Source organism: Podarcis cretensis (assembly GCF_951804945.1).
Source record: "Podarcis cretensis genome assembly, chromosome: 16".
NCBI lineage: Eukaryota > Metazoa > Chordata > Lepidosauria > Squamata > Lacertidae > Podarcis > Podarcis cretensis.
This window is the reverse complement of record NC_137186.1, coordinates 42,108,986-42,136,448: the sequence shown is the minus strand read 5'-3', so window position 1 is coordinate 42,136,448 and position 27,463 is coordinate 42,108,986. Positions and strand designations below refer to the sequence as shown.

At 44.5% G+C, this 27,463-nt stretch overlaps 2 protein-coding genes across 3 annotated transcripts in view; one reads left to right on the top strand and one right to left on the bottom strand.

Annotated features, from left to right (window-relative positions):
- Positions 1-27,463, bottom strand: part of AACS (acetoacetyl-CoA synthetase) — a 415,323-nt gene that overhangs the window by 62,665 nt on the left and 325,195 nt on the right. The window lies entirely within an intron of this gene.
- Positions 4,350-27,463, top strand: part of BRI3BP (BRI3 binding protein) — a 29,625-nt gene continuing 6,511 nt past the window's right edge. Inside the window, exons 1-2 of one of the 2 annotated variants that reach the window (XM_079957833.1) lie at positions 4,350-4,565; positions 24,187-24,289. In XM_079957833.1, coding sequence (XP_079813959.1) covers positions 4,365-4,565; positions 24,187-24,289 — 304 coding nt within the window. In that variant the 5' untranslated portion in view covers positions 4,350-4,364. Of the gene's footprint in view, positions 4,566-22,725; positions 23,159-24,186; positions 24,290-27,463 lie in introns of those variants that run through there. The other variant, XM_079957834.1, reaches the window with a different exon arrangement.

Here is a 27,463-nt window from a genome sequence, read left to right as displayed (position 1 = left end):
AAACAGAATTGTTAGAACCAAAGACTAAGGTATTATCAAGAATGTATAACTTGCTGTTAAAATGGAATACACAAGACGAAATGGTTAAATCGGTTATGATAAAGTGGGCTCAGGACATTGGGTATAATATTATGTTTGAGGACTGGGAAAGGTTGTGGACCACTGGGCTGAACTTCACTGCATGTAATGCTCTGAAGGAAAATGTAATGAAAATGATATATAGATGGTACATGACCCCAGTTAAACTTGCCAAAATATACCATTTGTCTGATAATAAATGTTGGAAATGTAAAGAACATGAAGGTACATTCTTTCACCTCTGGTGGACTTGCCCTAAAGTGAAGGCCTTCTGGGAAATGATATATAATGAGTTGAAAAAGGTATTTAAGTATACCTTCACCAAGAAACCAGAGGCCTTCCTTCTGGGTATTGTCGGCCAGAAGGTGTTAAAGAAGGACCGAACATTTTTTATGTATGCAACAACGGCAGCAAGGATACTCATCGCTAAGAGCTGGAAAACTCAAGATCTACCCACACTGGAAGAGTGGCAGATGCAGCTGATGGACTATATGCAACTGGCCGAGATGACTGGTAGAATCCGAGACCTGGGAGAGGAGAGGGTTGAGGAGGACTGGAGGAAATTCAAGATTTATTTACAAAAATGTTGTAATTTGGTTGAATGTTAAGAAGGATGCTAGATCATAAATAACTGCCCACCACTGAATTAGATCTGATTTTGACGATAAGTGAGATTAAGGAAAATATAAATTTTTTTGGAGAATTGTTAGATTTTATTTAAATGAGCGGAGATAAGATTGTAAACAAGTGGGTAATTTGCTTGGAAAAATTTTTTTTTTTGTAACGATGTAAGTGGGAGCGGGAGACGTGAGGGAGTCCAAAGAAGTGATGAAATTATGTTATAATATAAGTAATGTTGTTTATTATTTATGCATTTGTGTTCAAAAAACTTTAATAAATATGTATTAAAAATATATATATATTATTTTATTGCTTGTTGTGGCTACCTTGGGCTCCTTTGGAAGGCCAGGATATAAACTGAATAAATAATAATTCTGTCTCTCACATGTATCTGTTGCACTTGAAGTGCGAAGTATTAAATCCTTCCCTGACCAAAGCAGCAGGACATTAACAGATGATCAAGCATAGCTTTTAACCTCCTGAAGGTAGCTTTGTCAGTGTACGTGCAGCCAAGAGCATGTGTGCATGGTTACGCATTACTATTCTACCCCACATTGGGCGATGCTGATAGGGGATAGAATGGTAAAACAGTTGCCTGTGATCAGGACCCTAAACAGAGGTGGCACATCTCATGCAGCAGATTTTTGACATTTGCTGCTACAATAGCAAACCCTCTGCCCACATCAAGGTGCATAGTAGCCAAAGTCAGCCAAATAATTTTGGCAACTGAGATAGAAAATTTCAGAAGTCCCTCTCTGGACACAGTGGCGTTGCGTGGGGGGGGGCCCGTCCGCACCGGGCGCAACATCTGCGGGGGGAGGGCGCGCTCGCCGCCTCCGGAGTCGCCGAAGAGCCTCGGGCGCAGGCTGTAGCAGAGCCCCATGTCTCGCGGAACTGACGAGCTGTGCGCGCGTCCGGGCTGAAGGCGTCCGGCAGGCAGCGATTCTCAGCGCTCGTCGCGGTCCCCGCGCGTCAGGGCCGCGGAGGGCGCGCCAGGCAGCCCCTCCTCACAGCCCCCCCACCACCGCCGCCGCCGCTGCTGGGCCATGTTGCATTTTCCTCGCCTCTCTGCCCTCTTCCTCCTCCGGGCAAGCGGCAACTCGCCTCAGATCACCTGACACGGACCCGCCGCCGCCGCCGTGGCTACCTTACCGTAAATACCCCAGCCCAGGCAGCAGCAAGAAGAAGCTGGCAGCGGTGGCAGGTTAGGGGTTAGGGGCGCAAATTACTTGCCTTGCCCCAGGTTAGGGGGTGCAAATTACTTGCCTTGCCCCGGGTTAGGGGGTGCAAATTACTTGCCTTGCCCCAGGTGCTGACAACCCACACTACGCCGCTGTCTGGACAGTAGCACCACAAAAACAATACATTAAATCAACAACCATCTGCTGCCTGAAGCTTCACTTTGCCTGATTTGAGGAGGTGTTTGAAATATTCCAGTTTGAAAATATCAATACTGTAGCAGAAAACCTGCTCCTGCACATCTACTTCTGAGCAGAGGTGCATAGTATTATACTTTTAAATTCCAATCCTATACTCACCTAGGAATAAATAGCACTGAAGCCTTTTCACTTACCTACCACCAGCTATTTTGGTAATTTTATTGATATCTTATATTCTGTTATGTTCCACACACTTATTGGTTTCTTTATGGACTTGTTTTGTTTGATATGATCAATGTTATTACAGGAAAACTCAATAAAACATTTAAATTTAAAAAGCTATAACTGAAGTAGTTAATTCTGACCTTTGAGTAGATATGTTTAGAATTGCACTGTTAAGATGAAATCCTGCATGTACTTACCTAAGAGTAAGCCCTGATTAAATCAGTAAGGCTGACTTTTGAGTCATGTAAGATTGCATGGATTGGCTGCAGTCCTATACTCTTTTATCTGGGAATGTGTGTCAATTAAGACAGTGGGGCTTACTTTTGAGTAGACATGCAAAGAATTGCACTGAAATGCTGTACCCATTTGCTTGGGAATAAACCCTGAATCAGCACGTTTTATTTCTGATAACATCTACTGTATCCACTTATCTGAAAATAAGTGCCATTATTCTGAGATAGGTATAAGTATAGGTTTTGTATTTAGGAAGGGCTGGAACAGGCATCCAACCTTTGGCCCTCCAGATGTTTTGGACTACAGTTCCCATCATCCCTGACCACTGGTCCTGTTAGCTAGGGATCATGGGAGTTGTAGGCCAAAACATCTGGAAGGCTGAAGGTTGGAGATGCCTGGGCTGGAAGCTCAGTGATGGAGTATCTGCTTTGCCTGCAGAAGGTCCCAGGTTCTGTCCTCCTGGCATCTCCAGGTAGGACTGGGAATGTCCCCTGAGGTTGGGTGGCCACCTGTCATTGGGAGGGAGTTGGGTTAGATGACCCTGAGGGTCCCTTCCAACTCTACAACTCTACGATCCTAAACACTGGAGAGCTTCTGCCTTTCAGTGCTGACAATACTCAGCTAGGTGGACCAAGAATCAGACTCTGTATGAGGCAGCTTCCTATGTTCCCAGGACTGCAGCATATCAATAAGATCCTGTGCTCATTTACCTGAGAATATTTGGGTTACTTCTGAATAGGCGTGCACAGGACTGCATGTTAGGCTGAAATTCTAAGGCCCACTGAAGTAAAATGCAGGGCCAGTGCTATCACTAGGCCTACTAGGCAGCAGCTTACAGCTCAAGACCTCAGCTTTATACAGAATAGTTTATATTGTGTCTTATAAATAACTTGCAAATTTCAGCACTTGACCTGAAGGAATTAGTAACAAAATTAGTAAAGGAAAAGGCACGCACAGTGAGATTTCCATGAACCTGAAATCAAAACTTTTAAGAGACTTAAATTTTAACATCACAATTCACAAAATTATTCAAAATGACTTGTGCGCCAAAAACATTTTATTTTGTATTTGAAGATAATCAAAGGTTGTTGTGTTACATATTATTGAAATTTAAAATAAACTTAGCAGTTTTAACCTTTGCACTTTTATTTTTTTTTCTACAAGGCATCCGTTTTTGCAAACTGGAGTTTTTATTATTATTATTATTATTATTATTATTATTATTATTATTATTATTATTATTTTGGTGGGGTGCAAGTAGGTAGCCTTGCCTAGGGTGCAAAGTAGCCTGGCACCACCAACACGGCCCACAATTCCCTTTTTAGTAGTTAGGTTGAATTTCTACACAGTTCCCAGGGAGTAAGCCCCACAGAAGATAGATTTGGACTCCTAGAAGGGTAGAGTTGGAAGCGCACCCAAAGGGCATCTAGTCCAACCCCCTGCAATGCAAGCGGGGGAAACCCTGGCTGGTGGCCAGCCCCACTTCGGCCGGTTATAAATGACACATTCAAACAACAACAACCAGGGGCTTTGGTGTGAAATGAACCGTAAAAAAAGAGAGTTGTGAAGTAACACAAGGCCGGTGGGGGTATCAAGGGCAAGGCCGGCTGGACTCCGGGTCCGCTCCTCTCTGAGGAAGGAAGCCGCCATGAGGGGGCGCTGCCCCGCCGAGAAGGAAGGCGGCCGGGCCGGGCCGCGAGGCGGGGCGAGGCGGGGGGAGCGCGGCTCTGAACGGCCTCGGCCGCCCTCACGCTCGCCTCGCCGGCGCTCGCCGCTACGAGTAGGCCGCGGCTGGTGGCCGGCGGCGGCGGCGGCGCGCGCGAGAAGATGGCGGCGCGAGGCGGGCGGCGGGCGCGGCTGCTGCTGCTCCTTTTCTGGCTCTGGCTCCTCTTGCTGGTGGCGCCCGGGGCCTGGTCGGCGCGGGGCCGCGGGGCCGACAAGCAGAACAGCCTGCGGAGGGCCGCCAGCGGCGTCTACCAGGGCGTGAGCGGCCTCTTCGGCGAGGAGAACGTGCGCGCCCTGCAGAAGGTGAGGCGCCGGGGAGGCCTGGCCCGGCCTGGCGAGGGGCAGCCCCGTCGCTCCCGGGGGGACGCGGATCCCGGTTTAATTTCAGTGGATAAAAAGGGGGCAGGTGCCCCGCGACGGGGGGCGCGGGGGGTGAGAGGGGCAGGCAGGGACCCGGAGAGGCAACACCCGTGTCCTCTGGGCTTCTGTCTCATGGCAAGATAATAATACTGCTGCAAAGATGACACTTGCCGAAGAATGAGGTGGAGGGAATGTCTGAATGGGTTGGGGAAATTTGGTCCATAGCAACCACCATTAAGCGGACTCCTTTGCAAAAGAATACACAGGAAAACAGCCTGACGAACAGCATAGAAAGAATACGCGTAAACCGGGCTGGGCGGAGAAGCAGCTGTTCGTGCGTGTTCGCGCGCGCCAGGAATTCAGGGGCGAATGCTCCTTTCAGCCTTTCTGTCACAGTATTTGTTTATGATCTTCGTATTTGGTTCGTTTTTGTAGGCTAATAAAATGCAGTTTTTTAAAAAAATGGTAGCAGTAGTGATGGGTAGGGGTGAGCGGTAGGGGTGATTATTGGAGTTGGCGCTTGTCCTTGGCAGAATATAGTAAAAATAGGACTGAGGAATAGGAGTAAGGAATAAGAATGCCTTTATGATACCATCACTGATAAAAAAATTGACTAATAGCAATGGGAATAAGGAATAATGAAAGAAGAAAGGACCAGGAATGTTTTTCGACCTTGTTTTCACAAAATAATAATTGGAGTAGGCAATAGGAATGGAGTTATGGCCCTGTGGTTTTGCCAAATGAGTTGAACTGAAATAGTAATGGCGAGACTTAAATATTCATAAGAATAGGGCTGGGGGGGGGGGTCCTGAAGGGGTGTAAGCGTGATTAACAGCCCAGCCCTATCTCCTATACCTGTATACCTAGAAGAAAGCCCTGTTGAGTTCAATGGGACTTGCTCCCAGGTGAAGGGGGGACAGCACTGCAGCCTATGTATGTAAATAAGTATGTAGCAAAAATCATATTTTCTGTTGGACTTTGACATGACAGCACAAATATTTGAAATTAATAATGAATGTCTTTATTATATGATTTATTAACTGCTTAACCCATTTTTTAGTTGTGTGTCCGTAAGGGGAATTTTAAGTATTTTCATTTTTATAAGTTTTGTTGCTGTCCAAAACATGTTTTGTGGGCAGCTTAGAAGAATATAAGACATAATCCTATTTTTTTATGAGACCTCTGGCTGTGACAAACACTCAGAACTGAAATAAATAGCAGTAGTAATAGTTTTATGACCTTGTGGTTTTGACAAATAAGTTAACCTGAACCAATTATGATAATGATTTTAGTAAGTGCATTTATAACAACAGTAGGGGGAAGGGGGCAAAAGATAAAAGAGGAATTGATACTGCAATTCTATACAGAGGTACCTTGGTTTTTGAATGTTTCGGAAGTCGAATGTTTCGGTTTTTGAACATTGAAAACCCAGAAGTAAATTATTCAGTTTTCGATCAAGCCTTGGAAGTCAAACATGCAACAAGGGTGAGTGTAAGATCTGGAGACCTAGCTGTTGCCTATTGAGTCTTGGTTTTCAAACGTTTTGGAACTCAAACGGCCTTCCGGAACAGATTACGTTTGAAAACCGAGGTACCACTGCAATCCTCAGAAGTAAGCCCTAAATAGCTGTGCATAGGATTGCAGCCTGATAAATGATAAATAATATTTTCTTAGTGACCTCTAGCTTTTTACCTAAACGGATCTGAAATGATTTCAGCATGGTGCCTTCAATAGATTAATTGAGCTGAAATATTTGTTGTGAAGTGCATAAGACAACTAGATGTTCTACACAATTTACTGTACTAAATAAATAAAATCCAATGGTTTTATCTGAATGACTGCAGTCCAGTCTAATAAACAAATCAATATACTGTAATGATCTCTTATAAAAGGTGGGGAGGAGATGCTATGTGTTTCTACATTGAAAGTGGTCAGGACTCAAGAGCTGGTAAATGGTGGACCTTACAAGCCAACTTCTGCTGGGTCACCAGCTGGTTGCAGGTTTTGTTTGTTTTTTTGCAGAAGATTGTAAATTAGGCAAATTTCAATCTGATTGAGCAGAATATATTTTAAAATCCATTCAATTGGTGCAACTTTTCTTCACCTCTTTATATCAAGCTACACCTGTCAAAAATTCCCTCTTGCACACAAATAACCTTCCACTGGTTTGACCTGTGTCTTGGTTGGCTGTCAAAATTCCTTTTCCTATCCAACTCTTGTGGTGCAGGGGCACTGTCCTTCCTTGCAATTCATGGGAGCGTGTTAGTGGGACATCTCTCTGGGCTGCAGAGACCAAAGAACACATTGCTCACATATTCATATTGCAGGAGCCCAGTGTTCTTTTTTTCCCTCTGCTGGAAGAGCTCCTTGGGGTTTGAGTAGTGGAAAGCAGATAAATAACGGTGCAGAAGTGGCCATTTTCCCTGGCTTTGAAACCTGGGGAGGAGGATTCAAAATGGGAAAACTGAGGAAGATTTTGGTATCCTCCCCTCCTCATCCATTTCCCTCCTCCCAGCAGCTTCTCTAGGAGAAAATATATCCCTTAGACTACGGTTATGGGTGGTTGCAGGGCCGTCTTTAGCATATGTGCCGCCGGGGTGCAGAGATCCGCCCAGCACCCCCAAATTTAATTTAGCCCCCAAATTAACTTTTGTTATGCTTATGTCAGACACCACACTTACGCCTTATGTCTTGTTTACAAAAGAAGGGAGGAAAAAGAAACAAACTTTTTTATTTGCTCATTTATTTGCAATACACTTATACTCAAGTATACAGTACCACCACACTTAGATTTATAAGTATTGTTTTGGCATCTACTTAGGAGAAACATCAGTCGTGTCAAAGGTGCTGCTGACCCCACTGCCGCATAGTAGCACAGCTGCGGCAGCTCAATACAATACTGTAATGGGATAAGGGGTTGCTTGTGCGTAAGCGCTAAAACGCTCCCAGTTTTGTAGTTAGTTTTAAACTCTCCCTAACCGGACAGCCATAAGTGCGTGGCTGCCTTAATCACTGGCAGAATCCGTCAGTGGGCGTTTCCTGAATTTCTTCCAACATAAAAGTTCTTTGACAGAAAGTCTCCTCCTTGATTCCCTGCGCGACAGCTTTCTGCGCAGAGTGGGCGTTCCAAGGGGAGGTCCTGAGCTCTCACCACTGGTCTCGCTTGAAGCGTCTCTGAGCCTCACCTCCGACGCTGTCTCCTCCTTCCCTCCTTCTTCAGCGGAAACTCTCCCTCTCCCCCTGCTGGTTCCCTCCTCAGCATCCGAGGGTCTCCCAGCATCCGAGAGCCTCTCCACCACCCTGAGCTCCGATGGCAGTTCCCTGACATCCACCTCCCCTCCAGGACCCCCCTCACCCCCTGTCCTCCCCCTTTCTTTGGGTGGTGAGGCTGGGAACCCCCGGAAAGAATCTTCCCCATCTTCTGATGACTCGAAAACTGCTCTCCACCTACTACTATCCCGTCTTCCTGAAAAATCTTCCCAATCTGATTCCCCCTCTTCAGATTCTTCTTCCTCTTCCTGCCCAGAGTCCGGAAATCCCTCAAACTCCTCTTCATCATCGGTGGTGCCAAATTGCTCCTTCCAGAACCTAGCTAAGGGTTTGGGCCTCCTTGGGAACCTATGGTGAAACTCTCCCTAGAGAAACTCATCCTTGATGGTTTCCGCTGGTACCCATGCATTTTCTGACTCCGGTTCCCCTTCCCACGCCACTAGGTACTCCACCTGTTTACCCTTCCACCTTGAATCGAGTATTTCTGCTACATGACTGCTGCGCTCCCTCTCTTCTACTTGTAGTGCCGCGAGAACCTCTCCCTCTCATCCCTGAAATTCCCACCCTTCCCTGTATGGTGATAGTAATGATCTATGAAATACAGGATGTAGTTTCATGTTGTCCGGCAGGTTGAGCCTAAAGGCCACCGGATTCACCTGTTGTGTAACCTCGAAGGGTCCCAGCCGTCTCGGTCTCAATTTCTTGCAACCTCCCTTGAACGGTAACCCTTGTGTTGACAACCACACCCGGTCCCCAACCCTTATGGTCTCTCCTTCCCTCCTGCTCTTATCTGCCTGCCTTTTGTACACTTCCTTAGCCCTCTCTAAATTCAACTTAATCTGTTGGTGTATTGCTTCCATTTCTTCTACGAAATGTTCCGCCGCCGGTACACTCCATCTTTCCTCCCCTCCCCCTGGAAAGGCCCTAGGGTGACAACCATAATTGGCCATAAATGGACTCATGCCCGTGGACACATGCTCGGCGTAATTGTAGGCAAATTCGGCCAGGGCTAATTTTTCTACCCAGTCACTCTCCCTCTCATTGACATAGCACCTCAAGTATTGTTGCAAAATACTGTTTGCCCTTTCCGCTTGCCCGTTGGTTTCTGGGTGTCTGGCCGTCGAGAAATTGACCTCCACGTGCAGTAGGCTCATGAGCTTCCTCCAGAACCTGGACGTGAATTGTTTTCCTCTGTCAGAGACCACCCTCAAGGGGGCGCCATGCAACCTAAAAATGTGTTCTACAAACAGCCTGGCAGTTTCCTCCGCCGTCACCGCATGTGAGCAAGCTATAAAATGGCACATCTTAGTTAACAAGTCGACTACTACCATGACCGCCGTTTCCCCCCTAGATTTGGGCAAATCTGTCATAAAATCTATGGACACGGCCTCCCATGGCCTTTCTGGTGTGGGTAATGGTTCCAGCAACCCCGCTGGTGTTGCCCTCTCTCCTTTGGCTCGCTGGCAGCGGTCGCACCCTCTGACATATTCCCGTACATCTTCCCTCACCTTTGGCCACCAGAACTGCCTGGTGACTAGCAACATGGTTTTGTGTTGACCAAAATATCCCGCCGTGGGGCTGTCGTGTAATTGTTTGAGTACTCCTCAATTGCCCCTCTGGTATATACAACGCCCCCCTGTAGTACAGCGCCCCATTTTTTTCCTCAACCCCCCCCCCCGGGTTTTCCCCTGCTCCCCTGAGCTCTCTGAGCTTGTTTTGGGCGTACTCGTCGCCCTCGGTCCCCTCTACCAGTTCTCGTTGCCCAACCGATACTGCTCCACACACCCAGTGGTCCTTGGGTATCACATGTCTTTCTTCCGGCGCTCCCTCTCCCTCCATATATTCTGGCTTCCGGGAGAGAGTGTCCGCCCTTACGTTTTCTTCCCCCGGTACGTAGCGAATTTCAAAATGGAACTTGGAAAACTCCTGTGCCCATCGCACTTGTCTCTGGTTGAGTACCCTTGCCGTCCTCCAGTATTTTTTTTTTTTATATTAATTTTTTTATTAATTTTCCAATTTTAAGACAAAATAACATACAAACATCAACAAATAAAGACATACAAACAAGTATAATTTCATATCCTCATTTCCATAAGCCATCTTTCTCGGACTTCCCCATACCTCACCCTTTTTGCATCCTTATTTTATAGTTTTTCAGCAACCCTTTACTCCAATTAAATTAAAACTTAATTTCTTTCTCAGTTTCATATTAATTCATCAAACAGTTTCAGCTGTAATTCTGCATCTTCCTTTCCCTTGACATTTTAGCACTCATCAATTTTAAAACAGTTCTTTAGATAAACTTTAAATTTCTTCCAATCTTCCTCCACTGTCTCTTTCTCTTGGTCACGGATTCTGCCAGTCATTTCTGCCAATCCCATAAAGTCGATCACTTTCGTCTGCCATTCTTCCAGTGTGGGTAATTCTTGTGTCTTCCAATACTTTGCTAGAAGAATCCTTGCTGCTGTAGTGGCGTACATAAAAAAAGTCTTATCCTTCCTTGACACCAATTGGCCGACCATGCCCAAGAGAAATGCCTCTGGTTTCTTGTAAAAGGTACATTTAAGTACCTTCTTAATTTCATTATAGATCATTTCCCAAAAGGCTTTAATCTTTGGGCAGGTCCACCAGAGGTGAAAGAAGGTACCTTCAGTCTCATTACATTTCCAGCATTTATTATTGGGCAGATGGTAAATCTTCGCAAGCTTGACTGGGGTCATGTACCACCTATAAATCATTTTCATAATATTTTCTCTTAAGGCATTACATGCCGTAAATTTAATACCGGTGGTCCATAACTGTTCCCAATCAGCAAACATAATGTCATGACCAATGTCCTGTGCCCATTTAATCATGGCTGATTTAACTGTCTCATCTATTGTATTCCACTTCAGCAACAAATTGTACATTCTTGATAAATTCTTAGTATTGGGTTCTAGCAATTCTGTTTCTAGTTTCGATTTCTCCACCTGGAAACCCATTTTCCTGTCTTGTTTAAAAGTCTCCAATATTTGATAATAATGGAGCCAATCTCGTACCTTGGACTTTAATTTCTCAAAACTCTGTAGTTTAAATTTGCCACTTTCTTGCTCTAAAATTTCAAAATATTTTGGCCATTTAGATTCCATATTAAGTTTCTTCACCTCCTTAGCCTCCATTGGTGATAACCACCTAGGAGTTTTATTTTCCAACAAATCCTTATATCGAATCCATACATTGTATAATGCTTTCCTTACAATATGGTTTTTAAAACCTTTGTGAACTTTAACCTTATCATACCATATATATGCATGCCAACCAAATCTATTGTCAAATCCTTCTAAATCCAGAATGTCTGTATTCTCAAGAAGTAGCCAATCTTTCAACCAGCAGATAGCTGCCGATTCATAATACAGTCTTAGGTCCGGCAGGGCAAACCCCCCTCTTTCTTTTGTATCAGTTAATATCTTAAATTTTATTCTGGGCTTTTTGCCCTGACAGACAAATTTAGATATATCTTTCTGCCACTTCTTGAAGCAGTCTAGTTTATCCACAATTTGTAATGTCTGAAACAAAAATAACATTCTAGGCAATACATTCATTTTGATCACAGCAATTCGCCCTAACAAGGAAAGCTTCAAGTTCGACCATATTTCTAGATCTTTCTTTACCTCTGTCCAACATTTGTCATAGTTGTCTTTGAATAGGTTCACATTTTTAGATTCATATTAATCCCCAAATATTTAACTTTCTTTGCCACCATTAACCCAGTTTCACTTTGAAACCTCTCTCTTTCAACATTTGTTAGATTTTTTTCCAAGACTTTAGGTTTTTGTTTATTCAGCTTAAATCCTGCCACCTGACCAAAAACTTGAATTAGTTCTAAAACTCTTTTTGTACTAGTGTCTGGCTCTTGTAAAGTCAATACTAAATCATCTGCAAATGCCTTCAGTTTATATTGTTTGGCTCCGACCTGAATTCCTTTTACCAGCTGGTCCCCCCTAATCATATTCAACAGAACCTCCAGGACTGATATAAAAAGTAATGGGGATATTGGGCACCCCTGCCGTGTCCTTTTTTCTATAAGAAGTTCATCAGTAACCACATTATTTACAATTAACTTTGCCTTTTGTTCAGAATATATTGCACCTATACCATTTTCAAACCTTTGGCCTACCCCCATCCCATGGAGATTCTTCTTCATAAAATTCCAAAAAATATTATCAAAAGCTTTCTCCGCGTCCACAAATATTAAAACTGCCTTTGTATTAATATTTACTGTCAGCAATTCCATAATGTCAATTATATTCCTTACATTATCTGATAAGTGTCTTCCTGGGAGATAGCCTGCCTGGTCCTTATGAATCTCCTCCACCAACACCCTCTTCAATCTTTTTGCTAAAATGTCAGCAAATATTTTGTAATCCACATTAAGTAATGATATAGGGTGGTAGTTCTTGATCTGATTTTTTTCAATTTCAGTCTTTGGTATAAGTGTAATAACAGCTTCTTTCCACGATTCAGGTGCCTTTTCCCCCTCTAATATTTCGTTACAAACCTCCTTCAACGGTTGTATTAACCATTCCTTCAAAGCTTTATAATATCTGGAGGTTAGTCCATCTGGTCCTGGAGATTTACCTAATTGCATATTTTGAATGGCATCCTCTATTTCTTGGTCTGTTATTTTCTCGTTCAAAACCAGCATACTTTGTTGCGAAATTTTTTGTAATCCATATTTCTTAAGGAAATATTCTATATCCCCTTCATTTTCCGGCCCTTGTGCATATAGTCTTCTGAAATAACTCTGAAAACAATTGCTGATCTCATTTGGTTTAAAAACGTTCTTTCCATCCACCTCCAAACTTGTGACTGTATTCAATTTTTGTCTCTTCTTCAATTGCCATGCTAGAAGTTTCCCACATTTATCTGCTGATTCAAATGTCCTTTGTCTCATTTGCTTAATTTTCCATTCAATCTCTTGATTCATCAATTCCATATACTGCATCTGATAAAACTTAATTTCTCTCAAAATCTCATGAGACTTTGGTTTAGATCTCAATTTCTTTTCTCCTTCTTTTATTTTTTCCAAGATCTTATCTTTCTTCTTGTTTTGTATCTTTCTCTTTAAGGAATTCTGTTGTATTAGGAAACCTCGCATCACGGCCTTACTTGCGTCCCAAATCACTCTTTTTTCAACGTCTGTCCTCAGGTTTATCTCAAAATAGTCCTTCAAAGTTTTTTGGGCCTTTTTGTAAATCTCATCGTCTCTAAATAGGGTGTCATTCATTCTCCATCTAAAGGAACCAGCTGTTGTTAATTTCATTTCCATCTTTACTGCGTTATGGTCGGAGCATGTCTTTGGGCAGATTTCCACTTTTTTTATCTTTGGAGCCATTCCACTTGTAATCCATATTTGGTCAATTCTTGTCCATGTCATTTGTGCCTCTGAGAAAAACGTTCCCTCTCTCTCAAGAGGGTTTCTTGTTCTCCAAATATCAATCAAATCCATATTTTCAGTCATTTCGAAAAAAGTCTTAGGTAATCTCCCATCCTTAGAGACCACCTGTCTTTGTGCTTTGTCCATATTAGTAGAAACCACGCCATTCATATCTCCTAACAAAATTACATTATAATCCAAGTAATCCATTAATGTCTCATGCAATTTCTTAAAGAATTCTGCCTTCCCTTCATTTGGTGCATAAATGCCAATTGTCAAAAAATTTTCTCCTTGGATTTGTATCTCAGTTGCCAAAAATCTTCCTTGTTCATCTTTGAAAATCAATTTAGGGGCCAATTTCTCCTTTGCATAGATCACCACTCCTCTTTTCTTAACTTTATCCGAAGAAATAAATTCCTGCCCTAATCTTTTATTTATAAGCAATTTTCTATGTGTCCTTATCACATGGGTCTCTTGTAAACAAATCAAATCCAATTGTTCTCTTTTCAAGATGTGAAAGACCTCACGCCTTTTTCTGGGAAGGTTCAGTCCATTACAGTTCCAACTTATAAATCGCGGAGACATTGTTATTTAATCAGTTACCTCCGGCTGCTCCTTGCAGCTGTTCTTCTTCCGTTGGTGATTTAAGTCCGAATGTCAGGTTTCCAAGATCTGTTTCAGAGGTCAGTTCTAGTACTCCTTTCTGAAGGTCCTCCTCATTTCTATCCAGGAATTGTTCTTTATCTTGTACTGTTCTTATTTTAACTTTCTTTCCTTTGAAATTAAAGGACAAGCCTTGTGGAAATTCCCACCTAAAAGGTATGTTGTTCTTTTTCAGCAGGTAGACCAGGTTCTTATAATGAGTTCTTGCCTCCAGAATGTATTTTGGAATGTCCTTGTAAATTTGCACAAAATCGTCTTTGATCTCAAGAGTTCTCTGATAATGCAGATTTAATATTTTATCTCTTTCCTCTTTAGATCTCAAAGTTATCAGACAATCCCTTGGAATCTTCCTGTTTTGCCTTCTGCCCAATCTGAAGGCAGCTGTTATCTTAAATTCTTCTTCCTCTAAGTTTACCTGCCAAAATTCTGAAAATTCTTTTGTGAGAAAGTCCACTAGGTTGTCCCCTTCACTTTCAGGGACCAGTCTTAATCTTAAATTCCTCTCCTTCCTCTGCATCTCCCACAAAGACAAGGCCGCCTCATGTTCGTCCAACTTCTTACAGACAGGTGCTAATTTTTCCTGTGTAATATCTGCAGTGGATTTAGCTTCTTCAGCAATTTTTCGAATTGTAGCGTTTTCTTCAATCAATCTGTTTATAGTTTCTGTGTTGGATGTAATGCTTTTGGTGTTTAAGTCTAATTTTGTTGTGAGTTCTGTCAGCTGTTTGGTATTTTCCGTACTCTGCTTTGTCAAGTTTTCTAGGGATTCATTTATTTTAAGTAGTGCTTGTGTCACTGAATCCATGAATATATTTATCCCTTTTTCCTGCCCAGCTGCGCCTGTTGGCAATATGCCTGATATTGAGCCCCTTTTCTTTTGTGCAGCTTTAGCCTTAGATCTTGTTGCTATCTCTTCTGCTGAGCCGCTCATGTCCCAAGGTCGTTCCCACAGGAGCAGCTTTTGAGTGGAAAAGTCCAGTGACTTGTTTTTTAGAGTCTATGTTACAACTGTTACCTTTCAACCCTCTAGAGGGAGCAATTCAATATATCCAATAAGCAAAAGAAACAAAGAAACCAAAAGCCCCCAGAGAGAGAAAGTTTTTAACAACAATCTTCCAATCTTCTAATTGCAACAGACTGTCAATTTGTTGTTTCAATGAAATCCCAAAGTTGTAACAAATAAAGTCTCCGCTTTGCAGCAGATCTTATCTGACAGTCCCCTGTCAAAGTGCTTCGCCCAGGCAGTCTGTTCCCAGAGTCAGAGACAGCAGAAAATTTTCCCCTTATATTTTCTTTCATGCAGGTTAAACCGAATTCCCTTTTCTTCCCCCTTGCTCCTGCTTGCTGGGTGGGAAGTTCAAATTCAATGTCAAAGTTAAGCAGTTCAAACAGTTCAAAGTTGCTTTTCCTTCAATTGCAGCTTTCTAATTCCGTTGCTTTAAATGTCATGCAATCCGGGGGAGGCAGACTTCCTTTATTTGCCGTCCCCGATTTCGGCCAAATTTCAAGCAATTTTTTATAATCCCAGTAAGTTTTCCAATCCTACTTACGGGTGTTCAATTTCAGTCCAAATTTCAGGAAGGAATCGGCGCTCTCCGCCTATGGCGACGTGGCTTCACTCCACGGGCTGGGTAGCGACTCTCAGCACCGCACGCACCCCCGATGCCACTCCGGAGCCTTTAAAAAGGCTCCTTTACAGTAAGGGGGGGCGCAAATGGTGCCCACCGAGTCTCCTTGTTCACAGGCTTCCGCGCCTGTGATTTTAGGGGTCCCCGCTTTGCCGTAGTGGTCAGACCCGATCTCGTGAAGTAATCCTCCTCCGGAGATCGAAGGGAGGACCGCCATTAAGCGCTGGCGCCGACCGGAAGTCCCCCGTCCTCCAGTATTCCAGGTTCTTATGGTCTGTGCACACCTGTATCTTGTGTTGTGCCCCTATTAGTAGATGTCTCCAGCGTCGAAATGCTTCATAAATGGCCAGCAGCTCCCTGTCGTACACTGTGTAGTTCTGTTCCGACTTGTTCAACTTCCGGGAGAAGAAGGCACACGGTCTCCAGTCGGACGGATCTCTTCCCGGCTGTAGCAGTACTGCCCCTACTGCTCGGTCTGATGCATTGGTCTCCACCCTCATTGGTTTCTGCAGATCCACATGCAAGAGCTGTTCTTCCGAAGCGAACGCCTTCTTTAGTCGGTCAAACGATTGCTGCGCCTCTTCCGTCCATACGAACTTCTTGCTACTGAGGCAATCGGTGATGGGTGCAGTTAAGTGGGCAAAGTTTTTGATGAATTTCCAAACCCCAGGAATCTCTGCACGTCCTTCCTGGTCTTAGGTGTCTTCCATTCCAGTACCGCTTGTACCTTGCCCGGATCCATGGATAATCCTTTGTCGGACAACCGGTACCCCAGGAATTCCACCTCTCTTGTATGGAACTGGCACTTCTCCAGTTTGACCCATAGCTGGTTCGCCTGTAACCTGCTTAGCACTTCCCGGACGTCTCTGACATGCTGCTCCTCGTCCTCTGAGTAGATCAACACGTCATCTAAGAAGGCTACACAGTTCTTGTACAACAAGGGTCCTAGAACGTGATGCATGAAAGATTGGAAACATGCTGAACTCCCTTGTAATCCAAAAGGCATAACGAGGTACTCGAAGGCCCCCAGGGGGGTAAACATGGTGGTCTTCCATTCATCCCCCTCCCTCATTCTGATCAGGTTGTAAGCCCCCCTTAGGTCCAGCTTGGTAAAAATCTTTCCCTTCCTAACCCTGGTCAAAATGTTGTCAACCCTGGGCATGGGGAAGGCTACTGGTTCTGACACCGAATTGACGGCCCCAAAGTCCAATACGAGCCTGGGCTTATTAGTGTCTTTTTTGTCTACAAAAAACACTGGAATGCCCCCCACCGCTCTCGACTCGCTTATGAAGCCTCTCTTTAGGTTCTTGTCTATAAATTCCCTTAACTCCTGCATCTCCCTGTCCAACATGGCGTACAGTTTGCCCACTGGCAGCTGAGCTCCCGGGAGTAGGTTGATTTGACAGTCAAAGGGCCTATGAGGGGGTAGTCTATCTGCTTCCTTCTCACTGAAGACGTCACGCAGGTCGGCGTATTGCGGTGGTATCTCTCCTTTTTCCCCCACCGCCAGCCCTGCCAAACTGGCCATTGCCATCCCCGGGTTCCCCCCCCCCATGGCAGTGTTCCAAGCAGTGAGCTGACCCGAAAGAGACCGCCCGCTGGTGCCATCCCACTAACGGATCATGTAGCGCCAGCCAGCTCATTCCCAATATGACGGGTGGTCCCGCCAGGGTGGCTACGTGAAAGGCAATGACTTCCGCGTGCCTGGCCACCCTCATTCTCATGGGGACCGTCTGTTGGGTTACTTCTCCCCCCAGAAGTTCCCTCCCATCAATCGTGGTGACTTGCAAAGGACTACTTAGGGGCAGAGTCTGTATCTGATGCTCTGACGCGAATTCCTTACTCATGAAATTGCAAGAGCTGCCTGAGTCTAACAGAGCTTTTATCGTGAGTGGATGTCCGTTGGGTAGCTCTAGCACCACCCCTACGGCGATGGCTGCTCAGGGGGGTTCAGGCTTGGGCACGTTCACTGGTCCTTGGCCTGGCTGCTGTGCCCTGTCGGCAGCCAGGCGTTGGCTTTTACCTGCTCCTTAACCCCCTCCTCCTCACTCCCAACAGCCCCCACCATTCCTTGCCATGCCTTTCTTTGAGGGCAGACCCTGGCAAAACGTCCTGGCTGTTGGCAGAGGAAACACTTTTTAGCGGCTTTCCCCTCCTTCTTCCACCCTTCGTTTGAATTTGAAGCCCCGCGCGCGCGCGCCTCCAATTTCCATTGGCTCCACTGGCTGGGAAGACTGTTCTGGCATCTCAGGAATGCGGAAATCATTCCAACACTCTCCTCTGCCTTCCCGCTTCTCTAGAGCCCTCGCTTCCTGTCGTGCGCCAATCGCAAGTGCTGCCTTGGTCAGCTGATCCATCGACTGCGGGCGGGGCGTGCGGGAAAGTTCATCTTTCACTGCAGGGGCTAGGCCTTCTTCGAATAACATCTGGATCGGGTCCGAAGTCAGATCCCACCCCAGTCTGTGTATGATCATGGCAAATCGGGCCCAGTACTCTCGGACTGATTGATTCCCCTGTTTGCACGCCATCAACTGCCTGCGTACAATGCCCTCCTCAATCTGGCTGGAAAACATCAAGTCCATAGCTAAAAAAAATTTCCTCAAGTCTTTCAAGGCGTCATTATCCGATGCCATCAGGGGTCTAACCCATTCTCTAGCCCCCCCTTCCAGGTGTCCGATCACAAAGGCTACTCTCGCCCCCTCGTCGGCAAAGTCATCATACTGCAGGTTCAGTGCATACTGCATCTCTGTCTTAAAGGCTTGGTAGTCCTTTGGATCACCCCCGAATTTATGCACCAGTCCCGGTACCTTCCTTGCAATGGGGGTGGGTTTCCCCTGTGCATCCTGAGCTCGCCTTTCATCGAGTCGCGCTGCTAGCAGAGCCAGCTGGTGTTCCAAATCTCTGTTTCTCTCCTCCAGAGTTGGTCCTCCTCTGGCTCCCTCCGCTCCTCCGACTCCCGTTGGGTTACTCATGATGCCCTTCCTTTGCACAAACAACGTCAAAGACTGATGGATTGCTGTAATGGGATAAGGGGTTGCTTGTGCGTAAGCGCTGAAACACTCCCAGTTTTGTAGTTAGTTTTAAACTCTCCCTAACCGGACAGCCATAAGTGCGTGGCTGCCTTAATCACTGGCAGAATCCGTCAGTGGGCGTTTCCTGAATTTCTTCCAACATAAAAGTTCTTTGACAGAAAGTCTCCTCCTTGATTCCCTGCGCGACAGCTTTCTGCGCAGAGTGGGCGTTCCAAGGGGAGGTCCTGAGCTCTCACCACTGGTCTCGCTTGAAGCGTCTCTGAGCCTCACCTCCGACGCTGTCTCCTCCTACCCTCCTTCTTCAGCGGAAACTCTCCCTCTCCCCCTGCTGGTTCCCTCCTCAGCATCCGAGGGTCTCCCAGCATCCGAGAGCCTCTCCACCACCCTGAGCTCCGATGGCAGTTCCCTGACAGTAACACAATATTTTGATGTAAGAGTTAATTTCGTGTGCACGGCCCCATTGTGAATGACAAGCGCCACTGCTGGCGTAGCGCGTCTTTGGTAAATGAGCGCACAAAGTCAAAAGTCCTTTAGTGAAACGGTAGTTATACATTTTGGTAATATCTAGGTACAGTATATATGTATTTTGTTTTTCTAGCTTGATCAAAATTATTTACTATTGTGTAACAGGTAGATAGTTAAGCGCTTAGGCGGCTTCAGTGGCGGGTGCCTGCTAGAATTCAGCGTCTGGGTGCCCCACACCCCTTGCACCCTGGGTGGTTGCATCCATGACTTAGTCTTAGAGATTGAATTGTGAAAGGCAGACAGTAAAGCTTTCTATCAATTCTCTGTAAGAATGGAGAATGTAGATGCAGCTTTTCTCAGCAATGGTTGCTGAAATTCCTTCCTGGGCTGCTACTTTAAGGAACCAATGGAAATCTCTTTAACTGGAATGTGTTTTTTTTAAGTGAAATTGCACATAAAGGTTTCTCCTCCTTCAATTCCTTTTCCATTTTTGTCATGCCTTTTAGGTTGTAAGCCTAAAAGGGGGGACTTTATTATCACTGACAATTTTTGTAAATCATTCTGGGGGACACCCCCCTTTTATTTGCTGAAGGGCAGGATATACTAAGTCCCTTAAATAAATACATAGGTGGAGGCATTGAACCTCCAAGCCTGCTGCACCTATAAGAAATGGAAGGATTCCTTTGAGCTTGAACCTGGAGGACAGGAATTGAAGTGTTTCGGACACTATGGAAAAAGGGAACCCCAACTAATGACTGTGCCTCAATCTAGAAGACTCGTTTCTGTCTTTGACATATACCCACACTATTTGTATTTTTGCTCCTTGGCAGTACTTGCCTGACATCCTGCCAAAGCAGCACAGAAATTGATGCTTTTCCTTTCGTGACCTCCCTTTCTGCGTGATAGTGCTGTTTGACTGCAAAGCTTAGCATTGAAGCCAAGATGCTGTCACCATCTCTTTCTCTTGTCCACGGAAACCACAGCAGAAAGGTCATGTTTCCAAAAATGATACCTCTCTATGGGGAAGAGAAATTAGATAGGCGGTGGGTAGTGTATATAGGAAATATTATGAAATAAGGGATACTTTTTATCCTTTAAATGAAATTGTGCTTATTGTTACGTGAGGGAACACACTGGTTCATTTTCCTTCAGTGCCTTTAGAAAAATGGAAAATGTGCCGCCTCCCCTTCCTATTCATCATAAGCTGATACCTGAGAGTCTCTTCAAAGTGCGGGTCTTGAAAACCAACTCACAGAATCATAGTTACAGGTAGGTAGCCGTGTTGGTCTGCCGTAGTCGAAACAAAATAAAAAAATTCCTTCCAGTAGCACCTTAGAGACCAACTAAGTTTGTTATTGGTATGAGCTCTCGTGTGCATGCACACTTCTTCAGATACCTGATATCTGATTGTCAGGGAACTGCCATCGGAGCCAAGGGTGGTGGTAAGGCTCCCCAATGACGCTGGAGAGGGAACCAGCAAGGAGAGAGGGAGAGCTTCCGCTGGGGAAGGAAATAGACGTGACACCAGGGAGGAAGGGGAGGCTGAGGGAGCTTCGGAGGGAAGGCTCTGGGACTGTTCCAGCGAGACCAGCGGGGAGAGCACAGGACCTCCCCTTGGGACGCCCACTCTGCGCAGAAAGCTTCCGCGCAGGGAAGCTAGGCGGCGACTTGGCGTCAAAGAACTTTTATGTTGGAGGAAATTCAGGAAACGCCCACTGACGGATTCTGCCAGTGACTGAGACAGTCACGGAGTACTGACTGTCCAGCCAGGGGAAGGTTTTAACCAAACTACTCAGCTTGGAGCAGTTTGCGCCTTACGCACAAGCAACCCCAAACCCCATTACACTGATGCTTGAAAGTTAAACCCAGAAAGCAAGATTTTGTTGGAGTTGTCCTACTTCTTGCTGCTTCTGAAGAATTGCATATCAGACCCACATTGATTTATTTCTCTGCCAAGGAATTCCTGTGTATTAATCCCATGTAAGGCATTCTGCCAGTTCTTGTGGGGTACTATCCAGGCATCTCTTCTTGGGCAACTGAGTGTATACACAGAATGTTCTAACACTTCCCTGTGATTGTGCATTGCAGGGGAACATCAGAAATTGTTGGGCAGGGGGAGCTTGTTAGCCATAGCTGATAATTTCACCAACGAGCCCCAGGATTTAAAAAGCACTGCTCTGTAGCTTGCAGTTTCTGGCATGTTCTATCTGAAGTCATGTACTTTTATTATTAAGTAGTTATTGTGCAACATAGTTATATTCTGCCAGTGGCATGGTGGATAGATGTAGGGATTATGCAGCCCCTATCCACAGGACTTTGCAGTCTTCATAGACAGCAAATTGAGGTGTAATATGGAGAGCTCAGATGGGGACGCAGGTGGCGCTGTGGGTTAAAGCCTCAGTGCCTAGGACTTGCCGATCGAAAGGTCGGCGGTTCGAATCCCTGCGGCGGGGTGCGCTCCCGCTGCTCGGTCCCAGCGCCTGCCAACCTAGCAGTTCGAAAGCACCTCCGGGTGCAAGTAGATAAATAGGGACCGCTTACCAGCGGGAAGGTAAACGGCGTTTCCGTGTGCGGCTCTGGCTCGCCAGAGCAGCGATGTCACGCTGGCCACGTGACCCGGAAGTGTCTCCGGACAGCGCTGGCCCCTGGCCTCTTAAGTGAGATGGGCGCACAACCCCAGAGTCTGTCAAGACTGGCCCGTACGGGCAGGGGTACCTTTACCTTTACCTATGGAGAGCTCAGAGATTTAAAAAATGGGTTGTGTGGTAAGGATGGAGAAAGCTGAAAATGAAGAAAGCAGTAAGAGAGAGACATCGTTGGAGGAGGAGGAGATGCTGCAATCCTGGGAACATAGGAAGCTGCCTCATAGCGAGTCAGATTCTTTGTCCATCTGGTGGAGCAGAACAGACTTGGGATACATACAGTTTATAAAATGAACATTAAAGGGTGGGATCTGTGATAGATCTTTGCATGTGGAAAGTCTGAGATTTGGTCTCTGGGTAGGGCTGGAAACGGCCTATGTTTGAAGGCTGCTGCTGATCTGTACACAATTCTCAGCTGCATGGAGATGCACAAGTGGGAAGGAGGAGCAAACAGTAGTGGAAATTACAGTTCGTTGGTTGCCATCCGTCTTTCTTTGGAGACGATGGAGGAGTGCACTTTTAAGGGTGAGGTCAAACTGCTAGAAGGCTACAGCATCTGCTGTGGCTTTAGAGACACGTTTTGTTGCAGTTGGGGCAGATGGAGGCATCTGGTTGTGCTGCTGCAGATGCACGACTTGACTGTCTCCAAGCACTGTGGTCTGCGAGGGATTCCCACATGGTGGGGTTGATGATGCCAGCCTTCATGTCATGTTTGCAGACATCTTTATATCACAGAGTAGAATATGGCAAATGAGCTAGGGCAGAAGAGGGCAATGGAAATTGGGTTATGAGGGAGGAGCTAAAGGCCTCCCCTAGGTTAAAAAATGTTTTTCCAGATCTGGGAAAAAACTAGTTTGGACACCTTTTCCTTGTTGCATAGTTGTTTGTTTTTATTTGCTGAGTGGGTTTTTTTTTTTTTTTAAAAAAAATAGTAACTCCCAGCTGCACCTGAATTGGTACCAGCTCATCTTGGGTATGTGGACCAGTCCATAATCCAGACATGGGAAGAATCCTAAGCATTGGAGAGTAGCATTCTTCTGGCATAATTGGTTCATCTAACAGTAACATAGGAGTGATAGATATTGAATACTTGGTTAATTTTCACAAGGCTTTCTTCTAGCTCATTTACCAGGGTCATTTTAGAGCAGTAGCTAGTGTGCACAGAAGGGTTCTTTTTTAAAAAAACAACCACACTCTAGGAGAGTGGTTTAAGTGAAGCATAGTGTAGCCCTTCCAAGAGAAATCTTGCAGAATTGTGATGGAAGAAGAAAAATCAGAGGCAAGATTTTGTGGCATGCCGGAAGCTTACCAGCCATTGTTAGTTGTTCATTCATTTAATCTCCACCATAGGTCACAAGATACTGGAGACCTTGATGACACATATTTAATTCAGAAGAATGATGGGAGTCCATTGGGTTGGGTTGGTAATGAATAAAGCATGTTTATAATTTTATTTCACTTTCCCCCACTAATATACTTCACAGTTTTGTGCTGTTTGCCTGAAATTGCTGTCATTTGCAAAATAAAATAGTGACATGTGCATATCATTAACCTTCCTTAAAAATCTTAACAGTTGCACATTGGAATGGCAGGTATTTCTGTGAATGCGAGAATCCCAAGAGTGCATATTTCTCAAATTACCTGTAATGAATTGGTTGAAAGTTGTTGTTTCTTTTGGAATTGTTTCAGTTGTAGACTAGAAAAAGCAAATATTTAAAGCCTAATCTTAGCTTTGCTTCAGTCCATTGTAATCTACAGATTTCAGCATGCCTAAGTCATGTATAGCATCAAGCTGTTAATGTGCAAAATGTATATGTCATGTATAGCATCAAGCTGTTAATGTGCACACGAAAGCTCATACCAAGAACTAACTTAGTTGGTCTTTAAGGTGCTACTGGAAGGAATTTTTTTATTTTTTTATTTTGTTTTGACTATGGCAGACCAACACGGCTACCTATCTGTAACTGAAAATATGGATCAGTTATTGTCTCCCAACCCTGTGAAGTATCTCCCTTCTGGGTTCCTGTCTCAGTGGCACATGCTAGCTTGCATCAGGTCCTAGGTTCTGTCTAGAGCATCTCCATTTAAAAAAGATCTCAGGTAGCAGAACCAGCTAAGATTTACTTGCCCAAGATTTGGGAGAGCAGCTGCCAGTCAGGGAACACTACTTTTGGACTAGTTTGATCAACAGTTTGACTCTGTGTAAAACAGCTTCTGGGTTCAGCCCCAGAACTTATTTTCAGAACTTGGGTCCAAACCTAGAATAAGTGTGCCTCTGATCAAGTGCAGAGAACACTTCTCCTACCACTTTCAAATACTGTGCTTGCCTTTGCATCTGTACATTTGATTTAAGGTTAAGAACTGTATGTAAGAGCTGGGGTGATAAATTCTTCAAGTATTGTAAGTGGAATAAAACTTCTAAGGTTTGTCTCTGCTCTGTTTTTCCAGTTTTTCTCCAAACTGACCGAGCGATTTGTATATGGTGTGGATGTTCTAGTAGATACATTTTGGAGAATATGGACTGATCTTCTGGATGTCCTTGGGATTGATGGTACGTGTGAAATGCAGAGTTGGTTTTTCCTTCATCAGTGCTTCTGTTTAATAAACTCATAGGTTCTGGAACAACTCTAAGGTAGGTTTTCTAAATATGAAGTAGTTTTGAAGCAAAATGGTATGTACAGTTCCTTAATTCGATGGAAGAAACATACGGTAAATAGTTTGATTCTCAACAGTGGTAAGTATGGGCACCAACATGTTAAAGTTGACCTGCTGGGGTGGGGGAAGGTAGGGATCTGGTCTGCCAGGTGGAAAGGTTCCCTTCCTCTGCTGTAAGGTGATTGTTGTTCTCACTCAGGCATTAACCAGGATGGTTGAGGGTCAAAAGAGCCGAGGGTCAACCTTCACATCTCCTTAGATCCTGTCCACACCATCATCATGCTGCGCTTGATGAAAAGCATCCATAAGATATCTTGTTTGCCACCTTGATCTTCTTTGGGGGGGAAGGCTGGGATAATAAATAAATAGAGATGGATTATTGCTTAAGATGCAGGATTGAATACATTCTCTGAAAAGTTAGCATAACTCAATCGGACATTAGGCAACATCCTTTTTCCCTCTGAAAGGGGCAAAGGAAAGAAAACTGCCTTGTGGTTTATTTGCTTCTTGTAATTGCTCAAGGGAAAAGAGGAAGAAGCCCTTTAAAAACCCTTTCCCCCTTACTTGATGAAGTAAATTGATGTAGTCCCTACAGAATAATTGTTGTGATAAAAGTCATTAAGATATATTTATGTTATATATAATCCCTTCTCCTAAGACAATGCATTTTGTAGGTGCAGTATGTCAAATTGCTTACATGGAGCTATGGGGGATTTTAATAATAATGCACTGGTGTTTAATAATAATGCACTGGTGGGGAAAACTTGAATAATAATGCACTGGTGTTGGGGTGGGGGAAACTTATAGAAAGTTCATCCGCTTCTGTCTCGGTTATTATACATTCTTCTGGGTGGACCTGGGTTGGGACATTTTACATGCTTCAGTTAGCTGGGCAGCCAGTCTTTCTGTTTAGGTAGCTTTAGTCCTAGTTTATCTGCATTTGTTGGGAAGTAGAAAGTGAGCAAAGGCTTTTACTTGTGCAATAAAACCATCCTTTGAGGCTGCCTGAAGGGTTTTGTATCATAATTTGAGCCCCAAGGTCCCCAGTTCTTTTATTGTAATGCCTGGATTATTCCAGTTATTGTCTAAATATCATTTTCTAACTATGTACACTTCTGATAATTCTTTCTCACTTTGCCGTACTGTGCAAAAAGCCACCTTGTTCCCCTGTTAATTATTGCAAGATCCAGGCAGTCGTTGCCATCCCTGGCTTAGTGTATGGTCTTGCATTTTTGAGAGCCTGGTGCTCTAGCTATTAGCTTCCAGCTTCCAATCATCATAAGTTATTTCTGGATGCTGTAACATCGTTGTCACTCCTCACACATTAATTCGTTTGAAGGGGGAAAGAGTGTTAAAAGGAGCCCTGTTCTCAACATCAAGCATAGGCTGCTCCCATGGGCTCATGGTTTCAGCTGAAGTGGGCAGCCTTCATGTGTTGGGGAGGCTTTTCACTTCAGACCTTTCCCCAGTGCATGGACAGCATGGAGGCAAGGCTGGCAGGAACAAGGGAAAAGGGTGTGCAAATTTAGCTTTAAAGTTCCTTCACGCATGAAGAGAGAATGCCTGAACAGGGCTCACTGGAAACGCTCTTCTGGGTTTGTTGGCCTCTTCTCTGCTACATTCTTTATTTCCTATGCATTCATGACTCTGAGCCCTTCATCCTGGTCTGCTGAGAGATCTGCTCCTGCTATATCCCTCCTAACTTTACTCTGTTCTTCTACACAGCTAACTTTCATTTACCACTTCTCATACTTTGGGTAGGAGGGGAAGGACTTCACCCTAGTCTTCCTCAGAGCATCTCCCTCCCTCAGTCAGCCAACTCTCTTCCAAGGATGGGACAGTTGGTTCTGCCAATATTTGAAGAGGTAGAACCACTGAGACCCCATACCCAGCTCATCAACACTTCCCACACACTCCTCCCTGGTCAATGCTGGGGCTGCTGGAATTGGGACATTGCATGGCCCAGATGCCATGCAATGAGAAGCAGTACTGCTGCAGCTTGTGGAAGCAGCTGCCCCAAACCATAGCATGAACCTCTGTCATCCTGTTCCTTGGACAGTTACAGTTGCTCCATTCAGTTGTAGCTACATTCATAGTTCACAGCTGAACCAGGGACCACACAGCATTCTCCAAGCTCTCTCAAGTTTTATGTGTGAAGTTTTAGTAGAGCAGCAGTAGTAGTAGTAATTTTCGTCAGAAAAAATATAAAGTGGTTTGCAAAGAAAAATATGTAAATTAATAAACATTAAATGGAAAACATCAAAATCTATAAATAGTGCAAACTATAAAATGTCAAATTCCATAAGAGAATTTCCACTCACTTAATATACTTTTAAGAACTCAGCTAGATTGGTAAAGAAAAAGTGTTTTATATGTGATATAACGCTGTGACACCAGATGGCGCTGTGGAGTCCAGTCTTTCCCTACCAGATTTCCCTGTATGAGTTTACAACAGGTTTAACTGAACTGCTTCTTTGACATGTCTAGATCTAGCCTAGCACTCACTATCCCCATCTACTAACACACCTGTACATCAATCAATCTGAAGACAGCTACCTACACTCCTTAACAGTTATAGATCCAATTATCCCCTGAATACATATACAAAGACTGCCTAACGCTAGAACTACACAACCTGTACATATCGGTACAAAATATAAATCACAGTCCTTATCTGGTATAGGTGTTAGAAACAAAATACAGATGTTGTGGGGTGGGTGGGGATCACATAGTTAAAATATGTAGCTGGGATAGAAGCCTTAGCAGTTCAGTCATGTGCCTATCCATTCAGAAGCAAGTCCCATTAAGTTCACTGGAGCTTTCTCTCAAGTAAATGTACACAGCAGCATAAATAAGCTTTCTTATAAGAATGTTATTTTATCTGACTTCCTCCTTCAGGAACTATGGGCCAGTAGTTACAACTACCCGTGTAACAACAACAACTCCCCGTCAATGATAGTGTACAAGTAAGCGACTTGAATAGGACTTTATGGGAGGGATTCAGTTGAGCTATGGCAGTCATTCCATCGGAACAAGCTGTTCAGCTTGCTGGGTGGAACAATTTCCCCTC